This window comes from Saccopteryx bilineata, chromosome 10, assembly GCF_036850765.1.
Source record: "Saccopteryx bilineata isolate mSacBil1 chromosome 10, mSacBil1_pri_phased_curated, whole genome shotgun sequence".
Classification (NCBI taxonomy): Eukaryota; Metazoa; Chordata; class Mammalia; order Chiroptera; family Emballonuridae; genus Saccopteryx; species Saccopteryx bilineata.
The window spans coordinates 34,171,195-34,190,291 of NC_089499.1; the positions used below are offsets into that span (position 1 = coordinate 34,171,195).

The 19,097-nt window shown below is 43.3% G+C and overlaps 1 protein-coding gene across 1 annotated transcript in view; it reads left to right on the forward strand.

Moving 5' to 3' along the window:
• Positions 1-19,097, forward strand: part of COL6A5 (collagen type VI alpha 5 chain) — a 111,593-nt gene that overhangs the window by 48,582 nt on the left and 43,914 nt on the right. Inside the window, exons 9-22 of the mRNA XM_066244768.1 lie at positions 297-637; positions 748-829; positions 2,733-2,875; positions 3,454-3,546; positions 7,340-7,393; positions 9,366-9,437; positions 10,031-10,057; positions 10,164-10,208; positions 10,318-10,371; positions 12,254-12,316; positions 13,420-13,485; positions 13,894-13,947; positions 17,956-17,991; positions 18,403-18,465. Coding sequence (XP_066100865.1) covers positions 297-637; positions 748-829; positions 2,733-2,875; positions 3,454-3,546; positions 7,340-7,393; positions 9,366-9,437; positions 10,031-10,057; positions 10,164-10,208; positions 10,318-10,371; positions 12,254-12,316; positions 13,420-13,485; positions 13,894-13,947; positions 17,956-17,991; positions 18,403-18,465 — 1,193 coding nt within the window. The remainder of the gene's footprint in view (positions 1-296; positions 638-747; positions 830-2,732; positions 2,876-3,453; positions 3,547-7,339; positions 7,394-9,365; positions 9,438-10,030; positions 10,058-10,163; positions 10,209-10,317; positions 10,372-12,253; positions 12,317-13,419; positions 13,486-13,893; positions 13,948-17,955; positions 17,992-18,402; positions 18,466-19,097) is intronic.

Here is a 19,097-nt window from a genome sequence, read left to right on the forward strand (position 1 = left end):
AACATCATTAATAGAAGAAAATATGCACACACCCATAAAGAGAGAGAGAGGGAAAGCCAGCCACTGAGAATAAGACTAAACCATAATTGGAACTTCAGATAGCTATTGGAACTTGTGTTAGAGGAAATGCTTGTTTTACATGTTGATCGAGCAGCTCATATCCTCCTTCTTGGACACTTTGTAGGCACTAGAGCTCCCCTAGTCCTGGGTCATGACCACTCTCCTTTTTCTGCCTTATCTGCTCTTCCTTGCTTCTTTCTACTCAGTAATCTGGTCTCGTTTCCATTACTCTCCAGATTGCTTTGTGAACGTAGTGATCGGGTTCGACATTTCCACTCACCAGCCTGGGCAGTTGTTGTTCCATGGCCACCCCCGGCTGGAGTCGTACCTCCCAGGCATCCTAGACGACATCATCTCCATCAGGGGGGTGAGCTGTGGGGCAGGCTCAGACACACACATGAATGTGGCCTTTAAGGTGAACAATGACCAAGAATTCCCTGCCAAGTTCCAAATCTACCAGAAAACAATATTTGACAGCCTGCAGCAAGTCACCGTCAATGGGCCAACTCATCTGAATGCACAGTTCTTACAGGGGCTTTGGGACACATTTGAGGATAGATCTGCCTCCCAGGGACAGGTATCCATGTCACATTCTATCTCCCATCTCTGCATGCTTTTATATGTTTCCCCTCCCACTTACAGATTTCATTTTAACATATCCTATGTTCTGCTTCCTTCCTTCTCTAGGTGCTGCTCATCTTTTCAGATGGTCTTGGGGATGAAAGCATCACAATGCTTGAAAATCAATCAGACAGGCTCAGAGAAGCAGGTATGTCCTGAGTTGAAAATTTCAGTGATGAAGCATGGAATGTGTTAAACAAATCTCTACTCTATTTAGATGCTTAGTCTTGGGATCTCTCCGGCCATTGGTAGCAGATGCTGTTGGATTGGTGTCTTGCCCCAACCCTCTTGACCAGCCTACACACTCACCCCCAAATGCTGCAGATGCTATGACCAAGTGCTTACACCTGTGACCTTCCAAAGACATGGGCCCTTGACTGACCTGAACCATGACCTGCTTGGATGTGGTTGTACCCCATCCCACACTGGGTGGAAGGGGGCAATCACTGATACAGGGATACAAAAGCCCAGGGTCAACGCTGATATAATTTATTCCCTCGGCTATCAGGCCAAGATGAAGACTTTAGTGAGACACATCCTTGCTTATAACTTTCCTTTTCCTTTCTTTATTCTCTCTCCTTAGTAAACCACATACACACACATTCCTCTTTCAAATTCTGCTTCTAGAGAACCTGCCCTAAGACATTTGCTATTATTTTTTATTTTCCACATGAAAGATAACAACATGGATTTTGAAAAGCATGTCTCACTGTATATTGCCTGTCCATATGTCCCTGTTACAGGCTGAGCTGGAAGCTAAGTGCAGAGTAATATGCAGTGGCAGGAGGGAGGCCCCATGGATTGTCAGATGGGTTACATCATTTGAGACTTCCTGGGTGTAGGCCCACACTGGCTTCTGGGGTTCAGCTTCTGTGGGCAACCTCCCTAGAGGCCATAAAATGCCCTACGTTATTGCTGTTTCACCCTCCCTTCTCAGATCCCTTCAACACCTTTCCCACTGATCTTGGGATATCAACATCCTTAGTATGGTCCATGATGCTTTGCAGGATCTGCCCTGCTCCCTACTCCAGCTTTCCCTCACTCCTCATGCTCAGTGTTCCAGGCATACTGGCCCCTTTCCATTTTTCCTCCAATGCACTTCACAGCCCCATCCTCCAGTCCTGGCCTCTACTCTTCTCTTTTGCCTAGAACTCGTCTCGTTCTCAGCACCACCCCCATCTCTGTTTTTTGTTTGTTTGTTTTGCTTGACCAACTTCCATTCATTCTTAAAAATTAGCTTAGATATCATTTCTTTGCAGATACTTTCCATGACCTCCCAAAACTGAGTGAGGAGCCTCTCGTTTAGGCTTTCATAGTACCCTGATGTTCCCTCTCTGAGCACTTACCACTTCTCAGAGCAACTATCTGGTTCTTGTCTACTTCTCCCAGTAGACCATGCTTCTATACAGGGAAGGAGCATGTCTGTCCTATTCATCTTGTATCACAGGTACAATGATTAGTACATAATAGGCTTCTAATAAGCAAGTGTTTGTTTAATGAAACTATGGATAGAGTAAATGAACTAGTGAATGAATCAATAAGTGAATGTGTAAATAAATGAACCCCTGGGTATACCCAGGAGTTCTGCAGAGACTGAAATTACCCTGGGCCTGGGTGCCCAGGGGTGTTTGGCAGTGGAGATGACTTGACAACTAGCATGAATTTACATTCAGTTAATTTAGAAAAACTCTGAAGACGAACAAGAACAATGCCCTTTCTTAAAAATTGCTTTCAAATGCCCAAGAATTGCATTAAAACTGGTAGTTAGATATTAAACAGTTTTCTGCTGGCGTTTTTCTGTAAGATTTGTAAAGATTTTCTCTTAAATATGTGTGCTTGGGAGATTTCAGGTGAATCTGGATCAGTGAGTGTTTAGTGTGTGTGTTGGCCATGCGGGCAGGCCTGCTGTTGTGTTCTTCATTTGTCAAGAGTACTGTTTCTTCTTATGAGCACCCCACTTCTCATTCTTTGAGTAAGAGTCACTGACTGGCTTTTCTTCTTTTATTGTGAACAATTCCTTTGGTTTTTTTATTGTCATTTTTACTGCATAGGACTTGATGCATTGCTGGTAGTGTCCCTGAACACAACTGCTCATCACGAGTTTTCCAGCTTTGAATTTGGAAAAGGATTTGATTACAGGACTCACCTGACCATTGGAAAGAGGGACCTGGGCAAACTGCTATCACAGTATCTGGTGTGTTTCTGAACAAAAAATCCAATTATTCAAAACGCCATGGGAACAAAATTGGAAGCTTGATGAGTATTTTCAAAGACTGCCTTGTCTGCCCTAAATTCAGTACATGATCTTTAGTATATAAAAAAGTGTGAAAGACCAGAACACCAATCTTTGTTTTTGCATGCCCTTTCATCCTTAGTCATTTCCCCAAATGAATGCATAGGGAACTAGAAAACCAACCAATCCCTAATTAAATAAGAAAAGCCACCAACAGTTTATGTTACAGAAATCCCAGGAAACAAGAAACTGTCAATTACAAACCAACCAGTCTTGTGCAAACTTGGCCTGTGACCATCTGTCTATAGGCAGGCACCCTTCCTATAAATAGAGATCATTTCTTTGGAGAGAGGATGTAGCCAATGCAGTTACTAACCTGGCACCCTCTTTAAAGTGTTCTTTCAAAGAGCACCTGTTATTCTCCTCACCTAAAGGGAGAGCATGAACTTGTAGGTAGTAGATTATGATGTGTGTGAATCCAGTTCTTAAGTAATGAAGTTCCTGACAACTGCTGGTCACTCAGGTCTGCTTTTTCTCAGGGAAACATTGCAGAGAGGACATGCTGCTGTACATTTTGCAAGTGTCCAGGGACTCCAGGACCTCCTGGGACCCTAGGACTACATGGCTTGAAGGTATCATTCAGTTGAAATTATTTTACTTAATGGGTCTTGGTTTGGTGTGGGTGGGATTGAAACTGAGTGGTTGAATGTACAACCTTTATTTGATGCTGATATAATTGCCTTGGGCATTTTGTGTGACTTCTGTGGGGCAGGAGCCAGTTCCAAAGGGCTAACTTCTGATGCTGCTATTAAGAATAAGTCTATTTTTTCTTATATCTCCTTGGTGATATTGCTTCTTGATTTTTACAATTTATACTTTTTACCCACATTAGACAGTTTGAAAGGTGGCCATGAGTAGTCCTTTTAGGACACAGTCCTCTCTCTGCCCATTTTTTGATTGGGTTGTTTGATTTTTTTTTTTTTTTTTTTGTATTTTTCTGAAGCTGGAAACAGGGAGAGACAGTCAGACTCCCGCATGCGCCCTACCGGGATCCACCCGGCACGCCCACCAGGGGCGATGCTCTGCCCACCAGGGGGCGATGCTCTGCCCCTCCGGGGCATCGCTCTGCCGCGACCAGAGCCACTCTAGCGCCTGGGGCAGAGGCCAAGGAGCCATCCCCAGCGCCCGGGCCATCTTTGCTCCAATGGAGCCTTTGCTGCGGGAGGGGAAGAGAGAGGAAGGAGGGGGTGGGGGTGGAGAAGTAAATGGGCGCTTCTCCTATGTGCCCTGGCTGGGAATCGAACCCGGGTCCCCCGCACGCCAGGCCGATGCTCTATCGCTGAGCCAACCAGCCAGGGCCGTTGTTTGATTTTTGTTGTTGTTGAATGTATGAATTCTTCATGTATTTTGGATATTAGCCTCTTATTGGAGATATTGTTTGCAAATATCTTCTACCATTCAATTACAAGAACCATATGATTTGACTCATATCTGGCATATAAAACAAAAAGCAGCAAATGAACAAACAAATAAAAGGCTCATAAACACAGGCAACAGTATGGTGGTCACAGGAGGGGTAGAAGATAGGGGTAGGATGTAGCAGGTAAAGAGGGTCAAATACAGTGTGTCCGTAAAGTCATGGTGCACTTTTGACCAGTACAGGAAAGCAACAAAAGATGATAGAAATGTGAAATCTGTACCAAATAAAAGGAAAACTCTCCCAGTTTCATACCTATTCAGTGCAGTTTGATATGGGCTCAAGCACAGATTTTTTAGGGCTTCTTAGGTAGCTATCCCGTATAGCCTCTACAGACTCGTCACTGACTGATGGCCTACCAGAACGGGGGTTCTCCACCAAACTGGCGGTTTCCTTCAACTGCTTATCCCACCGAGTAATGTTATTCCTATGTGGTGGCGCTTTGTTATAAACGCGCCGATATTCACGTTGCACTTTGGTCACGGATTCAAATTTAGCGAGCCACAGAACACACTGAACTTTCCTTTGTACCGTCCACATCTTGACTGGCATGGCCGTGGACTGCTCCGCTGTATACACAGTGTTACGTCATCATCTGCACATGTGCACATGCTGCCACATCATCCTACAGAAACTGGGAGGGTTTTCCTTTTATTTGGTGCAGATTTCACATTTCTATCATCTTTTGTTGCTTTCCTGTGACCGGTCAAAAGTGCACCATGACTTTACGGACATACTGTATATGATGATGGAAGAACTTGGGTGGTAAACACACAAGGCAATACATTGGTGATGTATTATAGAATAAGCAAATCAGAAAAAGCTAAGAACTGTATGACTTCCCACATCGGTGGAATATGAAACAGACCAATGAACAAAGATAAAAGAGAAGTGGTTACCAGGGGGAAGGGGGTGTGGGGGAGGGGGAAGAGAGAGGGAGTGGGGGGAGGGTATAAAGAGGGACAAATATAAGGAGACAGAAAATGATTTGATTTTGGGTGATGGGTATACAACATAATCAACAGTTCAAATGCTATAAAAATGTTTACCTGAAACCTATGTATTCTTACTGATCAATGTCACCGTGTTAAAGTTAATTTTCTAAATAAAATTTAAAAATGAAAATAAAAAGAATTATACACTTGAAGCTTACATAATCTTAGTAACCAGTGTCACTCCAATCAATTTAATAAAAATTTTTAAAAGGGTGTCAAGAGGTGTTAAAAATAGTAGGTAAAGTTGTACTTCATCAGCAATGGAATCTTACTGAACTGCAAAAAGAGCATAGCAGTGCAAATTAATAACACTTTAAAAATGAATTATAAAAGATCCATTGCACAGAAATAGCATAGATAAGGATATCATGGTATTTTCATTCAATGGAGTGCTCTAAGGTTGAAAATGAGTGGGCTGCAGCTACTCATAATATGAATAAATTTTATAAACACAGTAATGGCCAAAGAAAGCGAAACACAGAAGAATACATATGGTATGATTCTATATATAAAAAAATTTTGAAAACAGGTAAAACGAACCTATAGTGTCTAGGGATGAATATTTAAATAATGGGGTATTTAAAAAGGCAAGGAAATATTTTCATAAGTCAGGAGGGTTCACCCTAGGATGGGGGAGGAGTAGCTTGTGATTGGGGTGAACAGTACATCTGGGGACCGTCTATGTCCTCTTTCTTGGCCTGGGTGGTGGCTGCACAGATGTTCTCCTTATAATAATGAAGCTGTATCTTGATATTTTATTTACTTTTATTCATTTTTTGAAATGGGTTTTAATTTATCACAATCAAAAAAGACTGGTTTCTTTTATTTTAAGAGATCACATACAATGCTTGTTCTTGAGTCCAGCATTGTCCATGCTTGTAGAAGGATAATTTATCTTAGATATTTCCTGAGTTGTAATATTTTGTTTAGCATGGTTTCCTCTCATCGCTTTGCTCAGGTCAGTTATATTCCAAGAGCACAATTCCCCTGGTATACTGAGCAGAGACAGCTATGGTCTGTGTTAGAAGAGGAAGAAAGAGAACCTTAACTGAAATCCTTGCCACAATGAAGCCATGAGACAGTTAAGCCACATAGAGCAGAGGAAGCAACGGTTGCCATTAAAATATACATAACCTCGGCCCTGGCCAGTTGGCTCAGTGGTAGAGCATCGGCCTGGCGTGCAGAAGTCCTGGGTTCGATTCCCGGCCAGGGCACACAGGAGAAGCGCCCATCTGCTTCTCCACCCCTCCCCTTCTCCTTCCTCTCTGTCTCTCTCTTCCCCTCCCGCAGCGAGGCTCCATTGGAGCAAAGATGGCCCGGGTGCTGGGGATGGCTTCTTGGTCTCTGCCCCAGGCGCTGGAGTGGCTCTGGTCGCAACAGAGCGACGCCCTGGAGGGGCAGAGCATCGCCCCCTGGTGGGCAGAGCATCGCCCCCTGGTGGGTGTGCCGGGTGGATCCCGGTCGGGTGCATGCGGGAGTCTGTCTGACTGTCTCTCACTGTTTCCAGCTTCAGAAAAATACAAAAAAAAAAAAAAAAAAATACATAACCTCATTGTTGGAAGAGGTGCTTGTTCTTCCTTGAGCTCTCAGAAAAGCAGAAGATAGTAAAATGATCTCTTTGGAAATGTTATTGATTTGACTGTTTAAAGAGTGTGGTGGTCACCGCTGTCCTTGGAGCAGCTCTCTGAGGCGGAGGACTGGCGCTGATGCCCTGAGGTGCAAGGTGGATTCCAAAGGTCAGTCTCCTGTAGGTTTCAGGAGGGCCACCTTCTGAGATGGGTGTAGGGACAAAACCCAGCTCCAGAGGTTGCCAGACCCTCCCCAAACTCAGAGCCACACCTGCAAACATGACAACCACGTGGAAGGGAGGGACTTACCTACAATGCCCAGTGAATGTCACAAGTTTGAACTGATGGAAGATGCCTAAATTCATTTTTCTTTCTTTCCTCTCAGGGGTCCCCAGGTCTGAAAGGCATCAGGGGACACAGGGGAGAGGACGGAGACCCTGTAAGTTTTTGTGACTCACTCCTCCGCCCCTGACAAAACTTACTGATTTTCTTTTTTTATAGAAAGCTTTATTTTCCTACAGAACAGGTGGTGGGTTTTGTTTATATATATTCTTTGTAGTTTGGGGGGAATGGGTTGCTGTTCTTTTCCTTTCTCCTTGTCTAAATCACAAAGGGCAAGCTTGCCTATCTGTTTTCTGGCACGTTTTTATCATGGCAGGGAGCTGGGTGTGCTGCTCTTCTCCACCTCCACACAGAGTCTAACAGGATTGTCTAAAGCCCAGTGCTTAGCCCGTGGAAAGGGGAGCAGGCAGAACCCTGCCCCAGGTGCAGAATTGTGGTTACATGGTTCACAGAGGTTTTCTAATCTCAATCTTTGACCCTAAACACAGAATTCTCATTTGGTTCATCAATCAAATTTTGAAAATGGGTTTGGAGGAACTGAAGCCACATGGGGTGGGAAAAGTTCAAGAAGCACCCAGCCTGCGTCTCTTTCCCCTTGAAATCGAGGCCAGCTCCTCATCTGAGCAGCAAGTTATGATTAAAAACCCAGTCTCCTGAGTCAGGCAGTCAAGGGCAGACCTAGATGTGAAACCTTAACAAGATACTTAACTTCTTGACCTTCAGTCTCCTCATCTATAAACATTTATAAATTCCTCTAAGACTGTAGTTTACAAAATGAACACTCAGAGGAGTGCTGTAAATCACCCCCCCACACACCCTGTACCTGCAGAGAGGTCTTGGAGCCCACCCATGGGGACTCACACCACGCTTCTGCCTGGCGCGGAGCCCACAGCTGGCTGGTGGTCCAGTCAATGGGAAGCTGGAATGTTTCAGCACTTCCCAGCAACCTGTGGCGGTGGGCCAGGCCTCCTACTTTCCTGAGACTAATCCTCAGAATAAAGAAAGCAAAGCAGGGGAAAGGAAAATCATTTTTTCTCTTCCCTACCAGGGAGGAGAGAATTAAGCTCAATGCTAAAAAATTATTTATCCATACAGCAAACCTTTAGCACTTGCTCCGTACCCAGATTTGAACCAGGCAAAAGGGACACAATGGGAAGAGACAGTCAGGGGATCCTGCCTGCAAAGAGCACAACACTGTTCCCACGGGAGTCATTGCACCCTAGCATTTACCTGGACTTAGGTATTTCCTGGGAGAAGCAGCACTGGTGGGAGATGCACATGTCATTGACCGTGAGCGTTCTTCCTGCGTGGCTCACCAGACTTTGAGGATCTTTAACCTGGTGGGCCTTCCCATGAGCACTGGCTTAGAGTCGTGTCATTTCTCAACTCAGCTTCAGTCCCCTGGCACTGACTTGTTTCTATACCATCAGCCGTGCTAACTTCTATAGGGTAGCGTTTAGGCCCTGGACCAGAGGTCAAGGTCAATAAGTCTTACCAGAGTCAGCGAAGAGCTCATCCTGCGCCTCTGTGTGATCTTGGATCTGAAAGGAATCCCTGAAGGTTGATCAGAAGAATGTCTGACTAAAGGGGAAAACAGAGTTAAATGAATGAGTTTATGGGAGGATCTGTTTGTCTAAAGCAGGGGTTGGGAACCTATGGCTCGTGAGCCAGATGTGGCTCTTTTGATGGCTGCATCTGGCTCGCAGACAAATCTTTAATAAAAAAAAAATAACGTTAAAAATATAAACATTCTCATGTATTATAATCCATTCATTTCCTACCGCTTATGTTCATGGTTGCGGGTGGCTGGAGCCAATCACAGCTGTCTTCCGGGACAACACCAAATTTTTATTGGATAATGCATAATGTACACGGGCTGTTGTATGGCTGTCATGGAATTACATTTTAAAATATGTGGCGTTCATGGCTCTCTCAGCCAAAAAGCTTCCCGAACCCTGGTTTAAAGCTTGGAGTGCCTTCCCGCTCTAGCGTCACTCTCAAACACTAAATGGCTGGTGGCTTCTGGAAAAAGAATCACTTTGGATACTTGTTTGGGTATCTTCTCTTAGGGAACACGAGGAGAAACTGGACCCCCAGGAGAAAAAGGGATTACAGGATGTTCAGGGCAGTGGGGTCAAAAGGTAAGCCTCTTCTGGAAGTGTTATTTTAAATTCTCCACAACATCCTCATCCTCTGTCCTCCATTCCTTCCCTCCCTCATTTTCTGTTGTCCATCTCCTCTCCCTCTTTGCCTGTCTCCAAATACATGTTAGTTTCCTCATCTGCCAATTATTTCTATTAGTAATCTCAGGGAGTTTCAAGCATTAATTAAATCTACACTGCTCACAAAAATTAGGGGATTAGGGAACATACCGATACTCCAGTACTTTCAGCCTTTTGTATAGCGCTTTTTCACCAATGAAATAAAAGCTAATTTTGCATCTTATTTGCATAATCAAACAACTTTCTTTGACTTGTCGTTTGCTTTTCTGATGTTCTTGTTTAATAAAAAAAAAATCAAATGCTTTTATTTTTTTACCGCTTCATACTCATTTTGAAATATCCCCTAATTTTTGTGAGCACTATATCTATAACTTCTCTGTGGCTATGGGAGCCAAAAGCGACTAAAGAAACACACACTCACAGTCTTATGGGAGGCAGCCCTTCCCTACTCCAACAGTTGAGGAAACCACATTCTCTTTGACGTGTCATTGAGAGATGTTTATCTTTTGCAGGGAGCCAAAGGATTTTCTGGATATGAGGTACTATAGTTTCTTCCCAAATTGTATCTCCTCATGGGGTGAGTTTCCTGATGAGCGGGTGGCAGAGATCACCTTTGGCTGATTGCTGTCCACTGTTGTCTTTTAGGGAGAACAAGGAGAAGACGGGATTGATGGACTCAATGGGGAAGACGTGAGCCATTTTTCTTCAATACCTTATAATCAGCAGAATGTTGAAATGCGCACGCACACACGCACGCACACGCTTTAATGGGGATTTTGTTTTCCTGGTCTTCTTTTAGGGCTTTCATGGATTTCCTGGAAAAAAGGGAGAAAAAGGTGATCCAGGATCTCAGGTAACACTTTTTAGTACATCAGAGCAGAAGGGCTTGGTGATAGAGACAATCCTTATTGCTGTGTGTCAGTAGCTATTAGGGATAAAATTGACAGCTGACTGAACTACCTAAGGAAGGCCTATTACCACTGAATAGGTGCTGCAGTCTAGTTTAGAGCAAGTGGTAACTGTAATTTTCAAGAATTTCTAGCTAGAAATTTCAAGGCATGAAAGGACCCTCTATGGGCGTGTTTATCAGAAGGCTAAGGATGAATGTTTTCACCTGTCAGCAGCTGTCGTGTTCTCTTTATTGTATCAGAGGGAGAAAAAAAAACAAGAGAAAGAGACAAAATTTTTTGGTGGTCTTGGTATAACAAATCACAGTAAAACATATTTTTATTTTACATTCATTTCAATACTCATTAATTAATATGTACCTACCTTGTTCTAAATAGCTCTGCTTTTATGTTCTGATACAATTACTTATCAAATATTTTGGAATATCTGGGGTGTGCCAGGCATTGAGTTATGTACCAAAGAATCAGAAATGAAACCCCACTGTCCTGGTCCTTAAGGATTCTACCGTAAAGCTGGGGAGACAGACAGACATATAGCTAATGGCAACACGGAATGTGATTGGGACCATGTTTTAGGCATCCACATGGGAGCCCAGAGAAGAGTCCTAACTCAGCAGGGTGGGAGAGGAGTTCAGGAAATCTCCCTGGAAAAAAATGGTCCCTGTGCTGAAGACAAATAGGAATTAGCAAGACATGGAGGAAGGGCATTCCAGACAGAGGGAACAGCATACACAAAGACATGGAGGCCTGAGGACACGGCAGTTATTCCGCCTGGTAGGAGTCTTAGAAAAGCGGTAGAGGGAGGTCAAGTTCAAGAGGTGGTGGGGAGAGATTGGGAAGGCACTGATGAGCCACGCAGAGGAGCTGGGCTTTTAACCATTAGAGAATAGAGAGACTTATAAGATTTTGAGCGGGGGAAGTCCAACTGATTTGCATGTTAGAAATATTTCTTGGCAGTAGTGTGGAGGATGCACTGGAGATGACACAGATGCAAGACAAAGGGGAGAGGAGAGTCCGTAGCAATCAAGGTGAGAAGGGATGAAGCCTTCAGGACAAGCATGGCAGTGAGGACAGCAACAGAACACATTAAGGACATGGTAGAGCATGGACTGGGGTGAATAGCTAAGGTGCAACATTTAGGGAAGCCCTCATTATGTACAGAGTGAATGCTTACCTAAATTTTGTACCATAGGTGACTTGCTTATTTCATCCTAGTCTTGGCTCTGGGACATAAGATCTCCAGATCTAGGTGACTTAGAGGAGAAAGAAATTGGGTGTCAGGCTAGATGCCTGTAAGGATCCTGGCTTAGGAGAGTTGAGTTGGGGGAAAAAAAAATGAGTTTGAGGCAAGAGTGGAACATCCCTGTAGAGGTTTTCAGTGGGCAATTTAATTATAGAAGTTGCTAGACTGGCTGAAATGTCCAATCCAGTACCCAGTAGCAATATGTGACTATTAAGTTTGGCTTAATTGAAGTGACAGATTCTGCTCTTTGGTTACACTAGCCACATTTCACGGGCTCAATAGCCACATATGGCTAGCGGCTACCATATTGGACAGCACAGATCTAGAACATTTCCATCACGGCCGAAAGTTCTGTTGGACAGCATTATGCTAGAGTATGAGAATATTTCCCATTTCTCAGTCTCACTACAGCTTAAAAATTGATTTAGTTCTGCTTGAGAAATCTGAGGGAACCTGGTTGGGAACGTGGATCATTTGATCCAAATGATATCCTCCCCTCCAAACGCACATAGTGCTTGACATTAGAATATCATTTAAAAAAAGCCTCTTACAAATTAACTCAGAAACTCATTTTATTTTTTCAGGGCAGCCCAGGTCCCAGAGGCCCCCGCGGGGGTCATGGACAGAAAGGCTTTCCAGGGGATCCTGTAAGTTACTAGGGTCCATGTGGCTCTGGATTTCTTTTTTTTAGTTTTTATTTTTTTTATTTTTATTTTTATTTTTCTGAAGCTAGAAACGGATAGAGACAGTCAGACTCCCATATGCGCCCGACTGGGATCCACCCGGCACGCCCACCAGGGGGTGACGCTCTGCCCACCAGGGGGCGACGCTCTACCTCTCCGGGGCGTCGCTCTGCAGCGACCAGAGCCACTCCAGCACCTGGGGCAGAGGCCAAGGAGCCATCCCCAGCACCCAGGCCATCTTTGCTCCAATGGAGCCTCGGCTGCGGGAGGGGAAGAGAGAGACAGAGAGGAAGGAGAGGGGGAGGGGTGGAGAAGCAGATGGGTGCTTCTCCTGTGTGCCCTGGCCGGGAACCGAACCCAGGACTTCTGCATGCCAGGCCGATGCTCTACCACTGAGCCAACCGGCCAGGGCCTGGCTCTGAATTTCTTATTGTTCCACAGTTCTTATTTCCTTTCCCTCGTGTCTCCTGCTAACCTGTAGGCAAAGGCTTATTTTGAGAGGGGGGGGGGAGGTAGATTGACCAAGACTTATTTGTTTATAAAAAATATGTCTATGTCTGATTTGGGCTGATTATGTACAAAATTCAGAACTGGGAACTAAAGTTCCATCTTATTTATTCTATGTTATGTTGGGACTTTCAAGTTCTTCTGGAGGGGAAATTTCCATAGTTTTGCTTATTGGGCTTCTAGTCTTGCAGATTCCCTATCTGTAGACTTGATTACAGGGGAATCTTATTACACGTTTGAGAGACTGGCATACACATGGTTGGACTAGTGCCTCAGTGAAGCTGCCAATGCAGAGAGAGAATTCACCATGGCTTCAGCATGCTCTCTAATCACTTGTCATTTATCACCACACACTCCCTCCCAAACTTGGAGAACTATTACTTTCATTTAAAAAAAAAAATCTATGAGTTTCAAACATGGCGGATTTTCTCACACCCCCTCATCACTTAGTCCAAGTACCTTAGTACTTGAACATTGTACTATTTTGCAAAAAAAAAAAAAAAAAAAAAAAAAGCTGGTATTTTTTTTGATTCTGCAATTCTTTTTAAATCTTCCTCTAGGGTAATCCAGGACAAAACAATAACGTCAAAGGACAGAAAGGCTCCAAAGGCGAACAAGGAGGACAAGTAATTGGATCTTGCCTATATGAGTTGATTCTGTTACTGAGCTGAGGCTTTTGTAAAGTCTAAGTTAATGGTTTAATAACATATGTAATCCATCTATAATTGAACAAACACCCGTAAGTTCACATTGAAAAAAGAGCCTTTTGTTTATAGTAGGTTACAAGTCTATGGGCAAAATAATTATGTTTGTGACAGGTGATATATGGGGAAACTGATAGTAGCAATGCATGTTGCTTTACCATTTTTCTCCTTGAATGGATATATACCCAATAGCATTCCTATGCAGAAAGAGTCTAGTATGATGCTTCTGTTCTGCTATTTTAATAGTGCTTGAGGTTTTGATGCTGATGCCTTTGTAATTTATTTAGAATCTTCTTGCTTTATGATCTTGGTGCACTGTTGCATTTCTAGGGTAGAACTGGACCAAAAGGGACAAAAGGCAGTCCTAATTCCAGAGGAAGCAGGGTAAGTATTTTTGTGGACATTTATGTCCCCTCCTTATCACCTGAAGATGCCACAGAGGCATTCAGGATATTTGTTGCTGCAGAGTGGGTTGATCCAGGGTGGACACTTGACACTACTGACATTTTGGGCCAGATAGTTTGTTAAGAGGGGCTGTCCTGTGCATTAGAGAACATTTCACAGCATCCCTGATCTCTCCCCCCTAGACGCCAGTAGCACCTTCTCCCCTCAGTTGTGACATCCAGAAATGCATGCAGATATTGCCAAATGTCGGTGGTGGATGGTGGGGTGGGGGCAAATTGCCCCCTGTTTGAGAATCACTGTGTCAATTTGCTTGTCCCTTTCTACCTCCCAGAAGCTTTTGAATGTCTTTTGAGAGCATCAATGACTTTAACACAAAAGCCCTCCTCTAGTAACTTAGCATCTTTAAGCTTATATACAAATATCAGAAACTGGGTAAACGCTCTTCATATATGGCCAGGGGGGAGGAAGAAACACAGATACATTCTTCCCAAATGAACCCAAACAATGGTGATCAGTGGCAACCTCAAGATCCAAGGATAACTTTATAGCATCTCATGTGATATCAAGCCCAAAACAACGATATTAGATCTTCCCTTCTTTTTCAGGAACAACCAAGAAATCACTTTTCTCATTGGGGGCTAATAAACCTAGAGATGATATTTATCATGTGTGAGAAACCCCTTTATCACACACTCCACATGGAGATCATAAATAGAGAATAAGTTTCAACATCCTAGATCTGGCCCTGAATTTTGTTCAAAAGGGAATGGAAAATACTTAGCTTTTTTTTTTTTTTTTCTTACTACAATCTTGGAATCTTCTTATCACTTAGAAGGCTGTGGCATATTGCCTTTCTCTCTGGGATAGAACATGGATAAATGTGTTTTAATTTCCTCTTGCTTCTGTTTATCTTGAATCCTAGTTCTTTTTTTTAATTTTAATTTTATTTTATTTATTCACTTTAGAGAGGAGAGAGGGAGAGAGAGAGACAGAGAGAGAGAGAGCAGAGAGAGACAGGGGAAGGAGCTGGAAGCATCAACTCCCATATGTGCCTTGACCAAGCAAGCCCAGGGTTTTGAACCAGCAACCTCAGCATTTCCAGGTCGACACTTTATCCACTGCGCCACCACAGGTCAGGCCTTGAATCCTAGTTCTTAAGGGAAAGGATCTACAGTAGGTTGGCTTAGGCTTCCCAGTGCCTATGTCTTGAACCATAAATATATGGTTGAAAATTGATGAAAATGGTAAGATTCTTTGAGACCTTGCCCTCTTTTCCACACGAGATCAGTAAAATTAATCAGAAGAAGCAAGAGGGCAGCATGATGAACTAAATGCTATAAACTTGAAAGCTAAGTATGGATTTCTGTTGGTTTAAGAGAAAACAGTTTTAGTTTGAAATAACTTTATACCTGTCACTATAGATCAGGCACTTTTTAAAAAGAAATGCTAGGGCTGGGACAGGGGATTACTACTTGGAAGCACCAGTGATTACTCTAAGTCAGCAATTTTCAACCAGTATGCCACAAGAATTTTTTTAAAACATGCAATATGTGACCAGTCAGGGGCACTGACCTCTTTTCCCTTAGGTTGTCAAATAAAAGAAAAATTACAACATCCAACATCATAGCCATCTGGTGTGAATGCCCTGTCTTGAACCATAAATATATAGGTCATGTAGCAGAGTTGCATCTTATTGGTCACATTGCATAATAAAGTTGCATTAATTGGTGAATTCTTGGTCCAAGAAATCTTTATATACAAGTCTAACACCTGATTTTTTTTAAAAGTCACTTTGAGCAAAAAGGGTAGATAATAATTATTTTTCTTTTTGTAAATCAAAATTATACCTATTTTTTGTCAGATAGGTAAAATATTTTTTGTTGTTATGCCGCAGAATTTTAGTAATTAGTTTTTATGTGCAATGAGATGAAAATGGTTGAAAATTGCTGCTTTAAGTCACTCTAAGGACGGGTGGTTCTTAGCCGCCCGCCCCCATCTTTTTCCTCTTCCCCACCCATTTCCTCCTTTGTAACCTCTTTTTTCCTGAATTACATAAGGCAGCGGTGGATATAAAACAACACCAAATGTTTCTACTCTCTCCTCCACTTTTCCTGTGAAGGCCAGAATTCTCTATGAGGGTCAGAAGATCTTAAGTGGGTGATAAATTCTAAAAACACAAACAAATATAAGGCATTGCCTCCTCCTGACACAATTTCAACTTATGTAAATTAATTGCTGCACTAGCTGTTGCACCCCTCCCTCCCCCCACAAATGGACGGATGTACTGAGAACCAAGCTTTTAAAATCACGTTCCAAGTCCACTGCCTTTTGCCTGTCACACACATAGAATACTTACGATAATAACAGTATGTATTTACATTTCTATAGCACCTATTTTATGCCAGGTCCTGATCAAATTACTTTCAAGATTAATTCATTGAATCCTTACAAAAATCCATGTGTGGTAGATACTATTATTGTATTCAGTTTACAGATGAGAAAAATCAAGGAACCTTGAGCAACCTGCCCAGGACCAAGATAGGTACTAAGTGGTAGACTGACGTTTGGGCCGAGATTGTCGCACCGCCATCTGGGCTCCTACCCACCCTCACTGAAGTTTATTGTGCAAATGCTCTGTGCCACAGAGGCTTTAGAGGGCAGGGTTGAACTCCAGACTGCCTGACTTCTAAGGGCACATCCCTAACCATTGTGTAATACTGTCCGAACAGAGAACCAATGCTATTATAGCCTTCCTCTTTAATGGAGACAGAATTAGACATCATGGAAACAGGGGCCTCAACTTTTCTTTACTGTTTCTTCTTTGCTTTCATATGTCGGGAACACTAGTAGTCACATTAAGGTACAAACAGCTGACAACTTAACAAGGAGGAACTTCTCCCCCAAAGTATTTGCATTTTAAAAGCGAACAGAACCTGAATTAAGGGACACAAACTCAATGGAGGAATTCTAATCATCAGCCAAACTGGTGGAGGTGATATTTGGTCAGGTAGTTTATTCTAAGGAACTTCAGAAGGTGGGCAGTGCTCTAAAATAATTTCCATGGTTACCTATCTGGATGAATGAATGAATGAATGAATGAAGAAAGAAATGAATGAATGAATAATTTAAAAGTATTGTTTTGTACCAAAACTAATCATAGTTGTTTATCCCAACACAAAGTAAATTGGTGGTTGAGCTCTTCCACAGCTCTCTCAGAAAGGCAGGGGTGGTAGGGGGGGAGGTGAGGGCACACACCTTATTGTTGCTGTTTAGGGAAAAACAGGATCTGGGTCCTGAATCATCGTTTAGCTTGGCTACCGTATGGAATAAACAAAGACAGCCACTAGGTGGAGAGCCTGAGCTGGCAACGGGAAGTCGATTCTGGATAGACGCAGACTGATTCCAGCTTCAAAGATCAAGCTGGCTTTTCTCAGATGAGCCTGGAGATGCCATTTGGACCACAACATGATTGAACAGACTCCATCGGTCATTTCCTTCTTGTATGATTTCATGGAAATGAATCCCAGTGGTCCCATAGGAAGTACTGCATCTAACAATTTTTTTATTCTCCCTCAAGACACAACCAGGGGCTCAGGACAGAGATGTGGGTGTGCATAGGGGTTTGTACACAGGAAGCCTCTGATTAACAGACAGTGCTCCGTGGGACTTGTAGGAGAGGAAAGCTAGAAGACAGGTTCTTCAGGACGGTTTGATTCTCCAACCAGCCTCCTGGATAACTGTCAGAGGTTTTCAGAGTGGAGCTGGGTCTATAATGACTTTTAAATGTGTTTGCAATCAATCCCCCAAATGTTAATTCATAATTAAGTGCCTAGTGTGAAAACTCATCTTTAGGAGGTGCCTCAAGGAAGCTATTGCTTAGAGCTGCTTGTTACTTATGTCTGTTGGAAAATGAGACAGGCTGGTATGCCTCCAAGGAACCTCCATCCAGACACCCATACCTTAACTCTTTGCTTTTTTCTCTTCCAGGGAAGAGAAGGCCACAGGGGCCACCGAGGTGCGCCAGTGAGTATCCTTTGCTTCCTGTCCTCTGTGGTAGGTGATGCCAAGGGAATTCTCACATGCAAATGCACCTGGAATTGAGGGAGCATTTGACAAGGATGCAGTAGGAAGTGCCGAGCATTGGACATGATCCCCACTGATGGGGAAGGGGATCAGGTCAGCTACCGGGGACAGGACAGACCTGACCGAAGGCAAAGCCTTCTTCATAGACACTCCATAGAAAAGAGAAACCATGAAATCTCCAATGCTATGCGCTTGAATGCTTTTCATATGCACTGGGAATTGACTGCAGTGGAGTGAACTTTACTAGAATAAGGAACTTCTGTGTACTGTAGTACTAGGTGCTATAAAGAGAAGATCTATATGGAGATCTATGTGGAGAAAACCTTTACACTGAAAACTCTCATTCATCAGGGGGAGCCGGGAAACCCTGGACCTACAGGTACACAGGGAACTGGAGGATCACAAGGCCCACAGGTGTGTTGAAACATTTCATGAACGTTGCTAAATAATGCTGAGTGGTTCCGATGGGAAGATGGCAGGTTGTTCTGTATAAAAATAAATACAGTAACTGAGAAATTTGTAACCAAGCCCTGCCCTCCCCCATGGTGCCTGTCTCTAGAATTCTACATTTCTCCTCATGGTGGGGGGTGTTTCTCCATCTAACCTGTTTCTGCTTTTGCAGCTCACTTTTAAAGGCATGCGCTTGTGCCCACCTGGTATTATGTCTGCATGTTGGCAATAATGGATTATTAAGACCTTAATATTATATTAGTAATCAATATCAGGATCAACAAGTTGGTTTTCCTTAACTGAAGTCCTGTAGTCAGACTCTCATGAAAGAAAGTTAGGAATCGGAAAGTGTTACTCAACTCACCTACAGCTCACCCCATGGGGGGTGACAGTGCTGCTGGAATATCAGATAGGGCTCTCCGTGGGCCGTTTGTATTCTTTCTTAGTCGTATCACTAGTGAGACGGGCACTGGAGTCAGGGTGTGTTTGTCTCCCTTCCGTGTCAGGAAAATGCTAGGGTCATTCCTAGAGAATGGCTTTGTACCAGGTAAATATTCAGTCACCCCACGGAGTCCGCTTTAAGCCGGAACTGGTCT